General features: G+C 35.5%; 2 protein-coding genes across 5 annotated transcripts in view; one reads left to right on the plus strand and one right to left on the minus strand.

The window, feature by feature from the left end:
- Positions 1 to 16,665, plus strand: part of UBAC2 (UBA domain containing 2) — a 187,259-nt gene that overhangs the window by 26,535 nt on the left and 144,059 nt on the right. For all 3 annotated transcript variants that reach the window (XM_023621775.2, XM_023621774.2, XM_023621776.2), the window contains exons 3-4: positions 1,590 to 1,709; positions 2,248 to 2,357. In XM_023621775.2, coding sequence (XP_023477543.1) covers positions 1,590 to 1,709; positions 2,248 to 2,357 — 230 coding nt within the window. The remainder of the gene's footprint in view (positions 1 to 1,589; positions 1,710 to 2,247; positions 2,358 to 16,665) is intronic.
- On the minus strand, positions 7,938 to 15,383 carry GPR18 (G protein-coupled receptor 18). Of its 2 annotated transcripts, XM_005601314.4 has the most exons (3): positions 15,095 to 15,383; positions 11,554 to 11,608; positions 7,938 to 9,099 (listed from the first exon to the last, which is right to left on the minus strand). In XM_005601314.4, exon 3 carries the CDS (start codon positions 9,063 to 9,065, stop codon positions 8,070 to 8,072), a length of 996 nt encoding a protein of 331 aa, XP_005601371.1. In that variant the 5' UTR covers positions 9,066 to 9,099; positions 11,554 to 11,608; positions 15,095 to 15,383; the 3' UTR covers positions 7,938 to 8,069. The 2 variants fall into 2 exon arrangements, with proteins under 2 accessions (XP_005601371.1, NP_001296104.1); NM_001309175.1 differs by lacking the exon at positions 15,095 to 15,383 and having other exon boundaries at positions 7,949 to 9,099; positions 11,554 to 11,783.

Genomic DNA, 16,665 nt, shown 5'->3' on the forward strand with positions numbered 1-16,665 from the left:
CTCATCATGGTGCTCTCTCTCCTTCAACCCAGCTATGACCTTAACACAGATATGTAGGCAGCCACCCCCATTTCAGCTAGATTGGCAGGCAAAGTAAACTCTGGTGGCCATCCCTGAACTAGTCCAGTGCCCTCATATTTTAGAGTACACTAATGACAAAGACTGCCTGGTGTTTTGCCTGGAGTAGAGACAGATGTGAAATATTTTGACAGTTGGTAGAGTCCGTTTTCTCATTTGTATTCTTGTTATTAGTTCTGTTGGCCAGAGCACAGGTTGTATGACCTTACACAAGTAAAATACTTCCTCTCTGCCTCTTTTTCCTTAAGATAGAGTTAATATTACCAATGTTCATAGCAGCATTATTGACAATAGCCAAAAGGTGGAAATAGTCTAAATGTTCATTAATGGACAAATGGATTTTTAAAATGTGATGTACACATACAGTGAAATATTATTTAACCATTAAAAGGAATGAAGTTCTAATGCATACTTCAACATGAACCTTGAAGACATTATGCTAAGTGAAATAAATAGGCCAGACACCAAAAGAACAAATATTGTCTGATTTTAATTCTATCAGTTACCTAGAATAGTCAAATGTCTAGAGGCATAAGGTAGAACAATGGTTACTAGGGGCTGAGGGGAGGGGAGAATGGGGAATTATTGTTTAATGGGCGCAGAGTTTCTGTTTGGGATGACAGAGAAGTTCTGGAAATAGATAGTGGTGATGGGTGTATGACATTGTGAATGTTCTTAATGACATTGAATTGTACGCTTAAAAATAGTTACAATGATAAATTTTATTTTAAGTATATTTTACTAAAATAAAAACAATACAAAAAAGATAGGGTTAATATTTGTTTTACTTATCTTATTAGGTAATTGTGAATGGGAAATAAGATCAGAGTGTTTTGCGTATGTCATTGGGATTATCTTTAAAAATCTGGAAAATATTTAAGAAGACTCAAATTAGGCCTTTGAGTAGGTCTTTCTTCTTTCTGTATTTCCTTATATGTTTTTCACCCAACCAGAAGTTGATTTAAATAAACTAAAAGTTAAATTATTTTAAAATTTCACACCTAGTAATATTTAGCAACAGTTGCCATGCATTGCCCTGTAAATAGTTGCTGTGAAGTAGATTAGTCATTAAAATTATACTCAGAAATGTACATTTTGGGGTTTATTGCTTTTTAATTACAACTTTGTTTTTAGTAGCATAAAAATAAACATCTGTTAGCATCTGTTAGCCTTTCATTCCAGCTCATGTATGTAATTTATTTTTGTCTTACTAGACACAATCTTAAAATTTTTTACAGGATGTTTGCTGTTGTCTTAATGAGAATACGTTTTATTATAATAAAAGAAAAAATTTTACGTACCATTATAAGGAAGAAATTTTTTGTATGAGACAGTTTAGCTCATTTCTTAGCAAAAACATTTGTAGTTTTCCTTTTGTATGTGCAGCATTATTTTGCTTAAATTAGAGTATAAAAAATAAGCAGTATAAAGTAAATGTAATAAAGTTGCTAAGGAAGAGACCTGAACAAATCTTACCCTTATTTATTGTTCTTTTTTAAATCCCCATCTAGATTTGGAGGTTGATATGTGGAAGAATAATTTGCCTTGATTTAAAAGATACTTTCTGCAGTAGTCTGCTTATTTATAATTTTAGAATATTTGAAAGAAGATATGGAAGCAGAAAATTTGCAGTAAGTTTTATGTATTTATCCTTAGCTACTTAGCTTATAGAAAAAATGTTTTTGTTTTTTATTTTTAAATAGTTTTATTTTGTTAAGCTTGGTGTTATTATTAACAATTATCTTTTAATTACATGATCCTCTATCTAATTTGGAGCATAGACATTAACCAAAGAAAGATTTAAAATTTAAGCCACTAGCATAATAAAATAATAATGGTAATGATAATAAATAATATTAGGTGTAAGTGGGTAATAAAAATTTTAATTAGGATTTTGACTTTAATAACATTTTAATACTTATTTTGCTTAATAGTTTGTTACTTGTTAAGATATTTATAGTGTGATTTATTTTTTTCTTTAACATATTTAGAAATTATGGCAGATAATGCATTTGACCAGTATGGTTTTACTGCCTCATTTTGAAAAGTCTGTTCTAATAAAAACAAACTTTAAAAAGTGTGTGTATAATCTGAGCTGGTTCTAATTAAATAAACGTTAGTTTATTTTTAAAAGACTCCTCTATAATGTTCTTCCTGTTTTATTTTTAGTCCTTTCTGCTGGGTTCCTGGGTTTTGTCAGCCTTGGTTGAATTCATCCTCGTTGAGGCTGTGCGGTATTCCTTTGGTATCGCTGCAGCCAGGAATTTGCCTTCTGGATTGTAAGTAGCTCTCAAAGATTAGCTTAATTTGTAACCACTTAAATCAGATTCAAAGCGTTATTGTACATGAAAGTCAGTAAAAGAATATTTTAAACTTTTAGATATAGTAAAATTGATTTTATGTGTAAAAAAATATAATGTGCACTTATATTTTTATTATGTTCTTGAAACAGAATCTATTTTACACTCACTCTTTCAGCTTTGCAATCCCATATTTTAGAGAATTTTTAATGAATTTCCTGTTCTGGTCCTGAAGATAAAATTAATTTTGTATGTTTTTATAGTGAAATTTTGTCTGTGTAATTTGTGAACTAATTAAACACTAAAATACAAAATTTATTCAGATTAGGAAACAAATTTAATTTGCCTGAAGTTAAGCTTCTGAAGAATGATGTTTTTGAAAATTGGTGGTGTTGATATACTTCCACCAAAGGTAAAGCAAGGTCAGTATGTAGGTTACAACTTTGTAGCCAACGCACGATGGCCAACCCAACCCCGAGTGTATGTGCTTTCGTATTGTGTTATGTTCTTTAAAAACAAAACAAAACAAAAAACATGTATTAGTTTATGAAATAACTAATCTAGGAGCAGAGTTGTTAGCATGTATAAATGACCTTAAAGCATCTCTGAATTAAGTATCTGAGACATTTTTTGAGAAATGAGATACTACGAAATAAAGATACCAGATATTTAAAATTCTGTGTGTACCAACTTCAGCCTTATTTTAATTTTAAATGTGTGTTTTGAGAACTGTTAGGCTATAGTATGTATCTTGATTCAAATTCACTGTGGATCTCTATTTTTAAAATATAATTAGTGGTCTAATAGCTGTCACATTTACATTGTTAATATTTATGGTGCAGCTGCCCTTTATGGGATTTACTGAATTATGGTTGGCATGAGTGTCAACCTTTAGCTGTTTTAATCATGTGTGATTGTAATAATGTTTGAATGGAGACAGGTAACATTCTGTATCATAATAATCATGCAGTTTTTGTTGAGTTCCATGGGTTGTAATTGTAATTAGACTGAGTAGTTTCGGTTGACTATTCTGCTATTGTGGAAAATAGTGTAGTCATCAGGAATGAGTCCATGTTGATTCTGAAAAGAAGCAGCATTGCTAAATCATTAATTTTTCCCAAACATTTCTCATCCAGACCAATTCTTTTTGGTTCTCTATAGGCCTGCTGAGTTATGGAAGGGTATTTGTGTGTCATGTGTGTTTGAGTTAGAATAAATGTTGGGGATGGGTAGTAACATAGCTTTTAATTCTTATTTATATTGTCTCCTTGTCTAATGACTTTTTTTTCCTATTGCATATGGAGTTGAATGACAGTTATTTCTTTATATGAATGACATTTATTTCTTTATAGAATCCTATTAACTGGTCCATATGAGGAGGATTGGTTCAGTTTTGAAGTTGTTGAGAATATTTTTTTATTAAGGCAAGAAGGCATTTATGTATTTAAATCTTAGTTTGTAGCAAGAGTTGTAAATCTGAGTAAATCTGAAAGTTATAGGCTACCCTTTGAAAGACAATATGAATGTTAATTCAACCATCACCTGAAAGAGAATAGAATTCTCTTTCCTTTTCAAATCATGAAATGTTACACTATGGCTTTTTAGAATCTTAAAGCTTTCTGAAACATAGACTTCTTGGAACATTAATCTTTACCTCAGTAAATAAACTTTGCATTTTGTAAATATATCTTTTATTTGATGGTAGCAAAGCTTCAGAAACTCAGGAGAGGAACTACTCTCTTTAGTCAACGTGCTGTGAAATTTGCAGTGTTTTTCACATAACATCTTGTTGCCTTTTTCTTTCCCATCAATGCCAAATTTATCTGCACTATCTACAATTCTTCACTTCCTATATAATTCTCTCTCTCTTTTTTTTACCTCACAACTATTAAAACTTCTAACAGTCACCAATAACCAACTGATTTCTAAAGCCAGTGGCTTACCATCTTATTTGACCTTTCAATAGCACATTACATGCTTTTGACGTCCCATTATTTCATGAAATAACCTGCTCCCTTGCGTCCCAGTACACTACTTTCTCCTGGTCCTTTTTGATCTTATTTACCATCTGCAGCTCCTTTCTCAAGCTTACCAAGTGCTTCCTCAGAGCTGTCTTATCCATTCTCATGACTTCAACTACAGTTAACATCTATTGTTGGTTCCCAAGACTTTATTTCCAGTCCATATTACATTCCTGATCTTTCTAGAGTCATATTTCCTAGTGACTTTTAAGACTCAAAGGAAATTTATCATGTTCAGAAGCTCTCATCTGTTCTATACTCTCATCTTCTCCTCCTTCTGTACTCCTTATTTTAGTTAATGGCATTTGCCATCTACTCAGTCATCCAAGCTGGAAATTTTTCCCTTTTCTCATCATTGGAGTAGGGCACCAAGTCTTATTAATTTGAAGTCCTGTATAAATCATTTGTTCATCCCATCTTCTCCATTCCTGCTGTTATTATCTCAGTCTAAACTGTAATCTTTTCTTGCCAGATTTTTGCAGTATTCTGTAACTAGTCTATCAGCTTTACAGCATTCCATGCAATGTTATCAGAAGTTATCTTCCTAAAATACAAGTTTGACGATGCCGTCTTCCTTTTAAAACCTTTAAATCCTCATTTTCTTCAGAATAAGAACTAAACTCCTCCAAGAGGGCATCAAGACAATCTGCAATAGAGGGAATGGCATAGGCTTTGCCATCAGGTAGACCAGATTTGAGATGCCAACTCTGCCACGTATACTTGTGTGTAATGTTGAGCAAGTTACTTCTCTCAAGTTTGATTTCCTGAGCTCAGTTTATTGACGACCCTCATATGTAAATTGAGGGTCATACTCTATATTTCACAGGGCAGTGGAGAGAATAATAAGCCCACTTATATAAACATCCTAGCACTATTATCCGCACCCCTTCCCCCACCACATGTTGGTTTTCTTCTTTCCCTTCAAAGCCCTCATAATCTGACCCCAAATCCAGTGTTTGAAGCCACTCCCCAGTTGGTCATTCACCTTTCTCAACATGCTATGTATTTGTATTCTCATGCCTATTAGGTGTTCTTTCTGCACCCTGTCACCTTTTGGCAGGATAATTTTCCTTTTTTGTGTATTCTAACAAATTTATTAAGATCCTTATTAGCATTTATTACATTGCATCGTCATTATCATTATCATTATCTGGGTCTTCTGTGCCACCCTCCTAGCTCTTTGAGGGCGAACTAGTTTTACTTTACGTGCCCATTGCCTTACACTGAGTAATGTTGAAGGGATAGCCTTGATTACAGTGTAGCCCCATAAGACTGTAAGCTAAGATCTTTGACTTTAGACTTGTTCATCTCTTTTTCTAGTGCTTTGCATAGACGTTATACCTGGCATCTGATAGATTCTCATAATTGTTATTTGAAATTCAGAGAATGTAACCATTAGGTTTTGAAAGTAAAGATAGCTCCGTTATTAAAAGCTGTGTATGCTAGGTGCTTCTAGTGAACCGTGACTGTCATACACCTGTCCTTATATAGCTATTATTTTTTAATTGTTAGTATTTACATGTGGATGTTATATTGTTTCCCAGAATCAAACCCCTCCAGAATCAGTAGAATTTTGTTTTTACATATGATGTTAAAACATATCTGATTACAACACTAAATAAAATATTTTTTAATTAACTGTGTTTTAGATTATCTGTAGTTTTATTGTGAGAACCATGACATACATTTTCACTTTGTTGACTTTGTGTTGACAAAGTCTTTTGTTGTGTTTTGTCTTCTCAGATTAGATTCTTCTAAACAAGAAAAGCCGTTGCAGAGAACCTACCATTTAATAAATTATGTAAGAGTAGATTAATCCGTATAGTTGAGAGTAGGCTATGATGTATATATACCAACCATAAGCCTACATATCAAATACAGGAATTATTTCCCTTGTTGTAGAAATTCGTTTAAAGATATTGATTAAAGTGTCTTGCTCGCTTGAGTATTCAAAGTGAAAACTTCAAGTAGTTTTCTATTTTTGAGAAACTACATCTCAGTACACCTTGACTCCTTTATCTTATGTAGCTCTGAGAATGTTTACATTCTATAAGCTTGTCTGTGCTTTTTTTTTTTCTTTTTTGGTGAGGAAGATTGGCCATGAACTAACATTCATGGCCAATCTTCCTCTTTTTGCTTGAGGAAGATTGGCCCTGAGCTAACATCTGTGCCCATCCTGCTCTATTTTTTGTATGTGGGTTTCCGCCACAGCTGACAAGTGGTGTAGGTCCACACCTGGCATCTAAACCCGTGAACCCAGGCCACTGACGTGGAGCTTGCTGAACTTCACCACTACAGCATGGGGCCAGCCTCTGAATTTGGTTTCTATTCCTGGTTCTTTAACTGAGCAAGTCAGATAACCTCTTTGGACCGCAGTTTTTTTATATTTAAAACAGAAGGATTAGACCAGAAAATCGTCCAAGGGATCTTCTCATACTAAAATGCTATTTGATGATTAGGCTTCTTTGTGTTTATCTTTTTTTTTTAAGAATATGAATTTATCCATATTAATGATAGAAATACATTTATAACCAAAGCATTTATTTGATTCTTAGTCCCATTAGGAGGTGATTATGTTAATAGCTATAAAAGTGATTTAGTAGAGATGAAGTTATGCTTTACTCATTTGTGTATTTCCATAATCTTTAGAATAATATGGGTTTTATAGATTATGGTTAACTTCCTTTTCTTTTTAAGTAGAGAAGTTACTTGGTTTGTTACTTTATTAGGGGAAATTAAATGGCAAGGCTGGGATAAGAATGCAAGGAACCTAAGTAGTGCTATTTATACTGTGACATATGGTCTGGGGAAAAATCCATCTCTTTTGTGCTGTGATGTCTAATCACATAAGAAGAGCAACTATTTACATTGGAGAAAGATATTTCACTGGGTAGTAGAAGCCTCATGTCATAAGAATAAGCTTACATTACTGGGCGGAAATAGGATCTTGGGTTAGGTATCCCGCATTGGTCTTAAGTCGAGTGTGGTGCTTAGTTGGCTCTCAGTGAGTGTTTGTTGAATGACTATAGCCTGTTTCCAAAAGAAAATGAATTGGGAGTAGAGGAGGGCTGATGGTGATGGCCTTTACAGGCCCCCTCAGGTGCTTGCTTCTGCTAATTTTGCTCTGTAGCAACTAACAGTGATGAGTTGAACATAGTTGTTTGTGTAGGATTCCTGGAAATTTGGTATTTAGAACACAAAATATTGGATTGGGACCATCCATCTGAGTGTAAATTAAACCAAAGGGAGCTGCATCTAGATAGAAAATAATTCAATCAAGTTATTTCACACAGTAGGTGGATTTTTTTTGCCTACTAATTTGATTGACATCGTTACTCACTTGTACATAGAATTAAATCCAGAAAGTTAGGTAAACTATATATTTAGATATGGTTTGAATATGAGACACAAAATGGATGTTTTTCTCCCAATAACTCATTAAAATGTTTTATACAAGTTTTAAAAATAGAAATAATGAATTTATTAGAATACTTCAGAATATTTAGTTATGTTGCCACAATGGTAAGATCCCACAAAAGAGTTTTTAAAGTTTATTTTATTTTTTTCCAGGAGAGAAGGGACTTGATAATATCGTACAGAACACCCACTGACCCCAGGGTAGTTGGTAAAGTGAATTTAAAGAGATTGAAGACAAAAAACCTCTTATCGTTCATAACATTTCACTGTTTATGTTGCTTAGTGACCGTAAACTACCTGATCGGAAGCTTTTTCTGCGCACGCTCCTCAGGTAATTGCGGTATAGCATGACGCTAATGACTCGAGCCTGAAATTGTTTTGAAACAATGTAGTAGAGAATCACATCCAGACAGGTGCTGAGGTTCATGAGGAAGGTAGTAAAGGCTCCCCAGGGATTGTAACTGTTGTCGTCCCCTCCCAGCATCAGGAAAGCAAAACAGATGTGGAAAGGCATAAAGCAGACGAGCACCTGCACCATGAGTGTGATGATGATCCGTATAGACTTCTCCTTGACTTTTGGTTTCAACTTGGACGTCCTACCATGAAGGAGACTATGAATAATGACCAAGTAACACCCAATCATGATAAACAGAGGAATCAAGAAAAAAAATATCAGTCGAGTGAAGTTCAACATGTTAATAGCTTTTAAGTGGATGATGTCAGAAATCTTCAGGCAGGTGGCAGGGGTGGAGCCTTTATCTGGGTCTTCATAGAGCAGGAGGAGGGGGATGGTGGTTGTCAGGGTCATTATCCAGACTCCTACACATGCTAGCACAGCTTTGCAGGTGTTTTTCAGTTCTTTGGCGTATTTTGGCTGTACAATGGCCATGTATCTGTCAGCACTAATAAAAGCAATAAGCCATAGCGCAATACTCGGATAAAACACCGTGAGAGCCCCAAGAATCTGGCAGAAGTATTCTCCAAATGGCCATTCACCTTTTGCATAATAAAACATCCGAAAGGGTAAGCTCATTATAAATATTAAGTCCAGTAATGCCACGTTCATCATATAGATGGTTACAGTGGTTCTCTTCTTGGTGGTACAACTGAAAACCCATAAGGCAGTGACGTTAACAAATAATCCAATTATGAAGATGCAGCTGTAGAAGACGAGGGCTGCGATTTTGTATTCGTCTGGATGGGAGTCGTTAGAAGGGCCAAGTTGAACTTGATTGTGAGGGGTGGTCATCTTATAGCTTGTTGGTGACCATGACACTTAGAAACTGTAACATAGTTAAGTCAAATAGGAAGAATAAAACACTTTGTTTGAAAATAAATGTTTAACATTCTCACACTTGATATGTCAGTGGATTTTAGTATCGAGAGTATTTTATGTTGTAGAGTCAATATATGTGTCTTAGTATATATCAAGAAATACATTCCCTAGATATTATTACTAATATGTACTAATCTATTAAAATGGTCTGGTGTGTCATAATGCACTGGCAGATTTATTCATTTTCTCTGTTCCTGGCCACCTCTCTTCTTCCCTAAAGAATAACTTTTTCCTTATTTTTTTTCTATAGCATAAAATTGGGTAGCAGTTATTCCTAAAATAAGCATTCTTTGATTGGGATTAATTGCGGAGAGGTCATTCTGAATTTTGAATCTTACGAAATATAGTTTGCCACTTTTTATCATCTTTATTCTGTTTAAATATTTTGTAACCCAGATTAGTAATGTCCAAATCATGAATTTCTCCTCATTAAATACAATCTTAATGTATAAAATATGTATTAGAAAACTAATAAAGGAACCATGTAATTGGTTAATTACTGGATATTCACAGTAATTCTCATTTGAGAGCAAGACCTTTTCCTTTTCACGGCTATATCCCCAGTGCCTATTCAGTGCATACTAGGTAGTCAGTAAGTAAATATTTGCTAAACTGATGGATGAGCGAAGAAAGGAACCTTTGGTGAGCTGACCCACAGCAGCTCCTCTCTAGTTTGTCAATGAAGACTTACTCAGTTGGCTATTAAACCTGTTTTTTTTTTAAGTGCAAACACTTCTTCATAGTATTATATGCTCTCTAAATTATCATAGGTCTAGAAACGGCAGTATCTTGTGCCATGGTCTACAGATCAAAAACTTGACTCTTTAAACAATAGATGAACTAGTTTTTAATGCACAGTTGGTAGTGCCTAATGCTGATTCTTCCAGAAGGTATTTACCAGTGTGCTGGCAGTGGATTTCACTGCTGCAGTAGTGCACAGAAAGTAACACCTTGAGAGTAAGATATTGCTAGTGTAGTAACTTTCATGCCCTCACTCTTGATACAGAAGCTTAAATATTATTTGTCAAATTCAATTTAAAAAAGGAATATCAAAGACAAGTGGTTATTAATAAGAAGTCACTCAGTAACTTTCTGTGTATGCAGAAACTTACTCCCATCACCAAAAAAAAAAAAAAACAAATGTCTATTTCCAATGGAAAGGAGTTTAGTTGTGATTGTAAATATCATTGACCCTCCTTGTGTGAAACTTCCATCACCTACGATGCAACGCCAACAACAGTGATTTTAAAAATAGACTTGCTACAAAGAGATGGAACCTTGTGGCATCCCCTTTAAATATGGAGGAGTAAGAAAATTTCCTTCAAAAATGTCACCTTGCAGAGTGGACTAATTCAGTCCTGCGTCTCTCTTTAGTGAAAACTGTGGGGGAGATTAGCAGTCTGGTCAGTGGTATCGTGGGCTGTTGATAATTTAAAGTTAATTTGAGCAATTGCTGTGGACAAACGCAAGATAGGAATTTGTTTTTTCCCTCCCTCCCTTTCTTCTTTCTTTCCTTCCTAACTACAGCTAGTTTGCCAAATATTAAGGTTAAATATGAATTTTGCAATAGAATTCTGTATATTTAAAAGCTTGTATTTTGAAATTTCCAAATATTGATGTGAGTAGAATATTGATTTCTATCAAATGAGAAAAATACTACATAGGAAAATTGAATCTCAGGATCATACAAACGAGAGTAATTTTGGAGGCTTGATTCTTATTTTTAATTTCAATGAATTTTTAAATAGTAGCAATTATAAATGAAATTTTGTATCCTTTTTTCTCTTTTAATATTGCATCTCTCCACCAATCCCCATCCCCGAATTTTGTCACATACGTTCCATACTTACAAACCATTTTTGAGTAAGTCTTTTTCTCCTCATCGGGCTCAAGCTGTTTTTTTCACCAACCTTGTATTCATTTGCTTAGGGTTGAAAAAAATATGCGTGATGCCTGTGATTTAAGGGCATCACCAGTGTAGGTTGTGCTCTGCATACACGGATGAATTTTTGGAAAAACATTGAAAAGTGATCAGCTTTCAAGTCAGTGTTTTAAAAGCTTTAGATTCCCTGATTATCTATAGTCTTTCTTTTCTTAAAAGCCTTTAAGTACATTTTGTGAAACAATGTAATTGAAACCAAGTGACAAGGACTTCTAAATATACTTATGATCTATCTTATCAACATTTTAAGTTGAAAAAAATTAATTTACTATTAATGTAAAACAGTATTGAAAATAAATGAAAAATCATGTTACTAATGCAAGATGACAGCATAACCCATTTTAAGGTCGTTCACTAACAGTTTCAGTAATGTGTTATAATAAAACAATGCTTTTGAAATTTAGTAAGTACAGCATTACGTCTGATAATCTGTGAGAAAATTAATTAAATGCTACTTACCTCCTGTCCGTCAGAAGACTGTAGTTGAGAGGAACATTTTGTGGTATACCCAGTTCTATAAAAGAGATATCTTTGAGTTGCTTGTGTTAAAATAGCTCTTTCTAGAAATGGTATATTTAAGAAATGCTATATTTCTTTTGTTTTAGTCTCTTCTGTTGCTTTAAAAAGTTGTTTCAAATGTTATACTTGGTACTAGGACTTGTTACTCGCTCGGCTGTAATTGCTGCTTTGTCTCTTTCAGGAAGTACTCTCTGAAATAAGGCTTTTTCAACTATGACTTTACCCTGGATGTGGTTTTTCTCTTTCACAAGTGATTTGTTTATGAAGTCATGCTTAGCATAAGCTTCCCTTGAAATGATGGCATATATTTAAGAGAATCATACAAAAAGAGAAAATGTCTTCAATTTGTTTACTTTGATGTTTAAAGTCTGCATCATCTTTTGGAAGAGAATGAGATTTGATGTTGACCAGAATGGGATCCATAGCGTAGCTTCTTCACTTTCTAAGCTGTGTAACTTTATCTAATTGCTTAACTACTCTGGGCCTTTGTTCCTACTTAGTTTCAATACAGTTAAAATAGAGACAATACCCACCTGATAGAATTATGAGACCAGAAGAATCCTAAGTGCTTAATATAGTACCTGGCAGTCAGTAGATACTCTTAAGCAGAGTTAACCCTTTACTACAAGGTTCCTAAAATCATAGAATATCCACTTTTTACTGTTAAAACATTTCTAAATGGTTAAAATTGGGGTCCTCAGTTATTTGCTTCTGCTTTGCATATACATTTACCCACTTTGGTTTGCTTTGTTTTATAAGTCCCCAATGATTCTTAGCCCTTTTCTTTCATGTGAAAGTCTAGAAATAATTCCCTTTGCATACACATCCCTGCAAATTGCTAAGAAAGACTCTGGAAGTCTTTAGTGGAATAATTTACATGTTAGGGGTATTTTAACCTAAGGAGGGAAATGAAAGCAACGGAACGGGAAGTGAGCAACCCCAATCATTGCCTGCCTGGTTATGTTAAATTTTTTACTTTCTCTTTTCTAAAAAGAAAATATCATCTCATTTACTTGTCCTGAAATTTTAATTATCTTTATACTTGGTTATGCGTGATTTGACAACTTTTAAATGGTACATAAACTTAACTGTTTGTTTTTTGAATTTAAGACAGTTTGAGGGCCCGTGCTCTTTTTTTCTCAAACTGTAGTAAGTCTGTGACTTACAAAAGTTATTTAAGTCCTTGCCTTTGGCGATTAAGTGCTCTTGATGATGATAACCTGCCAGAATAATGGGTTTTAGAAGTGTTGGCAACAACCAAGGCAACTATGTCTTGTGTAGATGAGGGTTGAGGGGCCAGCGACTTGCTGAAGAACTCAGAGACGACCAGGCCCAGCTGCTCCAGGTACTGAGTTCACTGCCCTCCCATTTCTGCCCTCGTTGCTGCGATAAGTCCTCGTTATAAGATGAGTACATTGATACCTTCACTAGCCATGATTTATTCATTGCTGAATTACATTCATCAGTTTTTTATATATGGAGTTATGTTTTATATGCAGTGTAGGAGTTAGATATTTCAGCTGGAGCTAGGAACCTCTTACCTGCAGATCCAATCTCTTCATTGTCTTAATTTCGGATAGCCTGTGACAAATGTTCTAAAATTAAGTATTGACTAGTGTTCCCCGTGCTGCTAAAAGCAACAGAGACAGCAATGGCATATATCTCACTAAGACTTGAGTCCTTTCTCCTGTGCAAGGAGATTCTTTTCTCTGATTTGCTAACCTCTCAGAGAGAGGTGATGGCGGTAAGTTGTAATCCCCATAGGCAAAGCGCAGGAGTGGATCTGCTCTCACTCAGGTCCCACCTTGCTGTCTTTTTTAACCATATGGGACCTTCTGCGTTTGCTCCTCCTTGCCTTTCACATGCTGTGCCACCAACCTGTAACATTCCTTACCATTGCACTCCCGTCTCTTGGCGTGGCCAGCTGCTATTCATCCTTAAAGTTTTAGTTTAAATCCTGCCTTTTCCAGGAAGTTTCCTCTCACCTGTGAAGCTGGGTAAGCCCTATAAGGTTCCTTATTACTGGGTACTTATCCCTGGAGTGGCACATGTTTGTGTTCTTATTGCATATCCACTTGCCTTTTATCCTCTACTAAATCAAGGTCCTTGAGGCTTGGCATGTGTTGTATGTGTATGCTTATAATAGGCGTTTAATAAATAGAGGTGGAATGTGTAACTGAAAAAGTAGGTGAAGAAATGGAGAGTTGAGGGAGTCGTGGATGAATCACTGAGCCTGGTGTCAGCATCAGGGACATTTTGACCAGCTTGTGTGAGGGGAACCTGCCAATGACAAGGCAGCTGTGGAGACTCAGGCAAGGGCCAGGGGGCAGTGACCCTCCTGTGCTCCTCTCCATGACCCCTGCGGCACTTTAGATCATTCCGGTGTTCCTGGCCCTTCACAATAATTTTATGTTGGAAAAGAATTACAGTGAAAAAAAATTCCCCCAAACCATTTGGTAGCAAGTAAACAATGGATCAAGAATTAAACTTTTATGGTACCTAGTTTGCTTCTTTAATGCTTAAACCTAATGGATTTTTTTATTCAAATAGAAGAACTTATCTCATTTGGGGACCATTCATGCAGCTTTAATTTTCTAACTTGTTTTGGAATATGAGTGAAAGAGAAATTTTTCACCTCGCGAAAGAGGGATTTCACATATTCCCGGGGCTACAGAGTTCCCTTTGCTTTATGAAGTCATCTATTTTAGCTCCATTTTGGGATTCTCATTTAGATGTGAAAAGTCCTAAGTAATTTTTGTTTTAGCACTTGAGCCCACTTTTTGAGTGAATATAGTTTAGTTAAGCCAATTTTATAATTATTAGAAAGGATGTAGTTAATAGATAACACAGTAAATCACATTATAAAACATGCTCCTGTATTAGAGATTTGTCTATGCCACAGATAAAATTATATTTCCTATTCTTAACATATTTCTCTTTACCACGGCAAGTGTAAGGGGGCTTATCCTAATTCCTCAGACCAGTGTTGTGACGAGGGGACCACTGTAGTTACTGCTTGTTTCCCAGCGCGGTGGCCATCAACACACAGGCTTGGAGCGTTTGGTAGCCAGAAAGAAGAGGAGGCACGGGAAATGAGAAGTGCCCTGAACTGGGGTGAATCTTAGCATTTGGCCCCAAAAGTCTCCCACTTTGATGTTATGGAATCTTTGTTCCCTACCCCTCTCTTTTTCAAACTTGTATCTAAACTGACTGCTATTTTTGCTTTTTTAAAGCAGGGGTGATATGTTGAATAGTGGTTTCTGGATAAAGAAGATAGAGATACTATTTGTCTAAATCTGTTTTTTAAAAAATCCCAACAACTTATAACTATAATCTTACAGCCAAGTTATTATGAACCTCCCTTCCACTTGATTTCTGGAATTGTATTATAAATTTAGCAATTCCCAAGTTCCTTTTTCTTGTCGATTTTTGTGCAGTTTTAAAATTTTACAGACATGTAGACAATCAGAGGATTACTTACCTCACAGCAAACAAGTTGAACCCACATAACCAAAGTGATAGATCATTCTAGTTAAAATAGATCTAAATCAGCATTGAAAGTAGAGTTCCCTAAAGATATTAAAGATTCTCTCACTTAGAGGATTTTAGGAGAAGGCTTTTCCATGGTAGTGAAATCAGTCCTGGACCCACTGAAATTCTACAGGGCCCCAGGCCAAGAGCTTGCTGTGTGACATTTCACTAACTGACTAGAGATCCAAGCAGAATCCCCAGGATAGCCAGTTGAGTAGAATCTCTGGTTATTGTGATGTACATGGACACCTTCCAAAGATTCTGGTCTCACAGTTAAAGGAGGTAGTATATATAGGAGATGACTATATAGGGAAAAATACCCAATAATATGGGGAAGTAGCAGTTTAGAAGAAAAAGAGATTGTGCAGAGTCAGAGCGGGTAAAGAAATGAGAGATGTGTTATTGAGTTACTTAAATCCAAACCTATATACTAGTGTGTGTGTGATTGAGGTATACTGGTTCATACCTCAATCACACACATACTGAACCAGTAACTATGTGTCTGTGAGGTTGTATGAAGGTGTTGGTTTAAAAAGAGTTACTTAGGATTTTTTTCTTATCTCTACCATTGCTCTTCTCTGTATTATCAGTGGTGATCAGAGGTGCGTAATCATCAGGCAGGGGTCTGAGTGCTTTGCACGCACACTGAATTTGTTCTGCACGCCAACAGCAGAGTGTGTTGAGGACACACAGTAGTATGGATGGTGTAACCCACGGATATTTCCTCACAGTTCTCAGATTGTGAGACTGTGTTGTGCTTTTTCTGTATTCCGGTCTTATACTTTGTATTAATCATTTTGTTGAAGTTGGTCCTACTTAACAGAGAATCATCAGAATAGTAGTTTGATCTGTAGCAAAAAAATCTCCTGAGGGAATCCTTTCCTTTCCCTGTTTCTTACTAACGGAAAGATCTTGTAGCTGGATTCTGTCAGCCTGTAAATTAGTTTTGATGTCTAGGAAGATCTCTGCCATTCAGTGGGCCAAAGACTGTTAAGCACTCAAAAATTAGTGTCTCCAAATGGTCAGTAAACGTGTAAGTGTGCTCAACCTCGTAAGTAATCAGGGAAACGAAAATTAAAACCACAATAAGATATTGTTACCCACACACCAAAATGCCTGCAGAGAAAAAGACTGACAACATGAAGTGTTGATGAGGATGTAGAGCAACCAGAAACTCTTGTGCATTGCTGGTGGACGTTTAAATTTGGAAAATAGTTGGATGTTAAGTACTAAAATGAAGATACATATACCCTATGACTCAGATTCCACTGCTAGGTAGAAATGCATGTCCTTGTGCACCAGGAGACACAGACAAGAAGGTTCATAGTAGCTTTATTTCCAATAACGCCACATAAGGAACAACTCAACTGTTCAACAGTTGTGGAATGGATAAATCAGTTATGGTGTTGACAAAGAGTTGGATGCTTTTCACAATCAAAATGAATCATATAGAAGGCACGTGGAACAACATGGGTGAGTCTTATGTATATGGTGTTAAGTGAAAAAAGCCAGACGTGGAAA

Source organism: Equus caballus, chromosome 17, assembly GCF_041296265.1.
Source record: "Equus caballus isolate H_3958 breed thoroughbred chromosome 17, TB-T2T, whole genome shotgun sequence".
NCBI lineage: Eukaryota > Metazoa > Chordata > Mammalia > Perissodactyla > Equidae > Equus > Equus caballus.

Coding starts and splice junctions, on each gene's coding strand:
- GPR18 (XM_005601314.4), bottom strand. CDS start 9,065: ATGACCACCCCTCACAATCAAGTTCAACTTGGCCCTTCTAACGACTCC.